The 2201-nt window shown below is 46.1% G+C and overlaps 1 protein-coding gene across 1 annotated transcript in view; it reads right to left on the reverse strand.

Moving 5' to 3' along the window:
- Window positions 1-342: 342 nt before the first annotated feature.
- The window catches only part of Tulp2 (tubby like protein 2), a 7341-nt gene continuing 5482 nt past the window's right edge, over window positions 343-2201 (reverse strand). The window contains exons 8-9 of the mRNA XM_013353648.2: window positions 681-852; window positions 343-491 (exon numbers count right to left, since the gene is read on the reverse strand). Coding sequence (XP_013209102.1) covers window positions 358-491; window positions 681-852 — 306 coding nt within the window. The 3' untranslated portion in view covers window positions 343-357. The remainder of the gene's footprint in view (window positions 492-680; window positions 853-2201) is intronic.

Consider the following 2201-nt stretch of genomic DNA (forward strand, 5'->3'; position numbering starts at 1 on the left):
GGTGGCACTTGGGAGGCAAAGGCAGGTGGAGGATCTGAGTTCAAGCCCAACCTGAGTTCAAGAGACAGGGCGGTGGCAGCACACGCCTTTAATCCCAGCACTCGGGAGGCAGAGACAGGCGGTTCTCCGTGAGTTTGAGGCCAGCCTGGTCTACAAGAGCTAGTTCCAGGTCAGGCACCAATAACTACAGAGAAACTCTGTCTCGAAAATCCAAAAAAAAAGAAAGAAAGAAAGAAAAAAAGAAAGAAAGAAAGACCCCGTCTCGACCCCCCCCAAGAAAAAAAAAACTTAAAAACTGCTGTGAAGCTATCTCCAAACGCACACGACAGAGCTGGTGAGGGATGGTATTTTATTCAGTTACTCACACGCCAATTTCCCATCGAAACTAGATAAGCAGATGGCGAAGGCTTGGAGAGGGCAAAGAGGATATCGGAAATCCATAGTGAATATGTTTGGGGCCACGCGGCCGAACTGGAGCACCAGGCAGTCCGCTGATGAGCAAACCAGGAAATAGGACTTAAACTCTAATGCAGACACGCGGCTGAACCCTGACCAACCTAGGATACTCAGGGAGCCCCATAGACTACATGTCCCAATAGACCTTGCGAAAGTGAGGCTCCCGCCCTGAACGCCCTCTTCCTGCCCCCAAAACCCGTGTCTTGGGATTGCTAAGAGCTCACGTTCGTCGGGGTGCACAATCTGGAAGTTCTTGACCGAAGCCCGAGTGACGCGACCGTGAAAATTGAGCACGTAGGCGCCGCTCTCCTCGCTCCAAGATGGGGCTTTGTTCTTCAGTTGGAGCAGCCCGTGTCTAGCACCCTTTTGTAGGCGACTCAATATCGAATCCTGATCCTTGGGGATACAACAGGGCATCGTTTGTTAGCCTACCCGCCTATCCGTTGGTCCAGATACACACATTTATTTATCTATTTATTTGAGACATAGTGTGTCTAGATTTACCTTTTGTTTTTAGAGACAGGGTTTCCCTGTTGTAGCCCTGGCTACACAGAGCTCTGTAGACCAGGCTGGGACTGTAATTTTTTTCTTAGAAGCTGATTTTGATAAAACACTAAACATAGAGTAACAATCACTGTGGTGGTTATTATTACTCTCACCGCGGCCCTCCTGGGGCAGACCCAATGTTTTAGGCATGAAATTCACTTTTTCTTTCTTCGTTTTTTTTTTTCCTTTTTTTCTAGACAGGGTTTTTCTGGAGCTTTGGAGCCTGTCCTGGAACTAGCTCTTATAGATTAGGCTGGCCTCAAACTCACAGGGATCCCCCTGCCTCTGCCTCCTGAGTGGTGGGATTAAAGGTATGCGCCACCACCTGGCTTGTAATTGGTATTTTATATTTTCATTTTGTAGCTGGTCCTTGAGTTCACCATCTAATTTGTTTATTGGTATGAATGGAAACAGCATTTTATCAGGATTGCGGTGACTTCTCGACGGTCAAGTTCAAAACACTATTGTTAGTTACTTGATTCTTATTTGTGAACTTTCAAGAATGCATGAGTGTGCAGAACAGACAGAATGAGAGATCTCTTACCTGAGCTTTGGAATTCTTACTGCCTTTCCCATGGTGATTTCCATATCTTCAATACTATGTGTATTGCTCCAGAGATAAATTTTATATACACATTTATGCAAAAATTATTTACAACTTATGAACAGACACTCATAATCACACACAGGTCATTATGTGTACTCTATTGTGCAAACGTTGACACTCACAATCACACACAGGTCATTATGTATACTCTATTGTGCAAACGTTGTTATACATGGTTTCAAAGTGGCCAAGCCTAAACTGTGGCGGATGGTGCACACTTTTTTTTTTTTTTTTTTTTTTTTGGTTTTTCGAGACAGGGTTTCTCTGTGGCTTTGGAGCCTGTCCTGGAACTGCCTCCCGAGTGCTGGGATTAAAGGCGTGCGCCACCACCGCCGGCTTGATGGTGCACACTTTTATCCCAGCACTTGGGAGGCAGAGACAATGGATCACTGAATTTGAGGCCAGCCTGGTCTACAGAGTGAGTTCCAGGACAGCCAGGGCTACAACAGAGAAGCCCTGTCTCAAAAAAAGGAAATTATTTTTTGATTAAATGTAATATATAAGCCGGGCGGTGGTGGCGCACGCCTTTAATCCCAGCACTCGGGAGGCAGAGGCAGGTGGATCTCTGTGAGTTCGAGACCAGCCTGGTCTA

The sequence above is a fragment of the Microtus ochrogaster genome, unplaced genomic scaffold, assembly GCF_000317375.1.
Source record: "Microtus ochrogaster isolate Prairie Vole_2 unplaced genomic scaffold, MicOch1.0 UNK14, whole genome shotgun sequence".
Lineage (NCBI taxonomy): Eukaryota > Metazoa > Chordata > Mammalia > Rodentia > Cricetidae > Microtus > Microtus ochrogaster.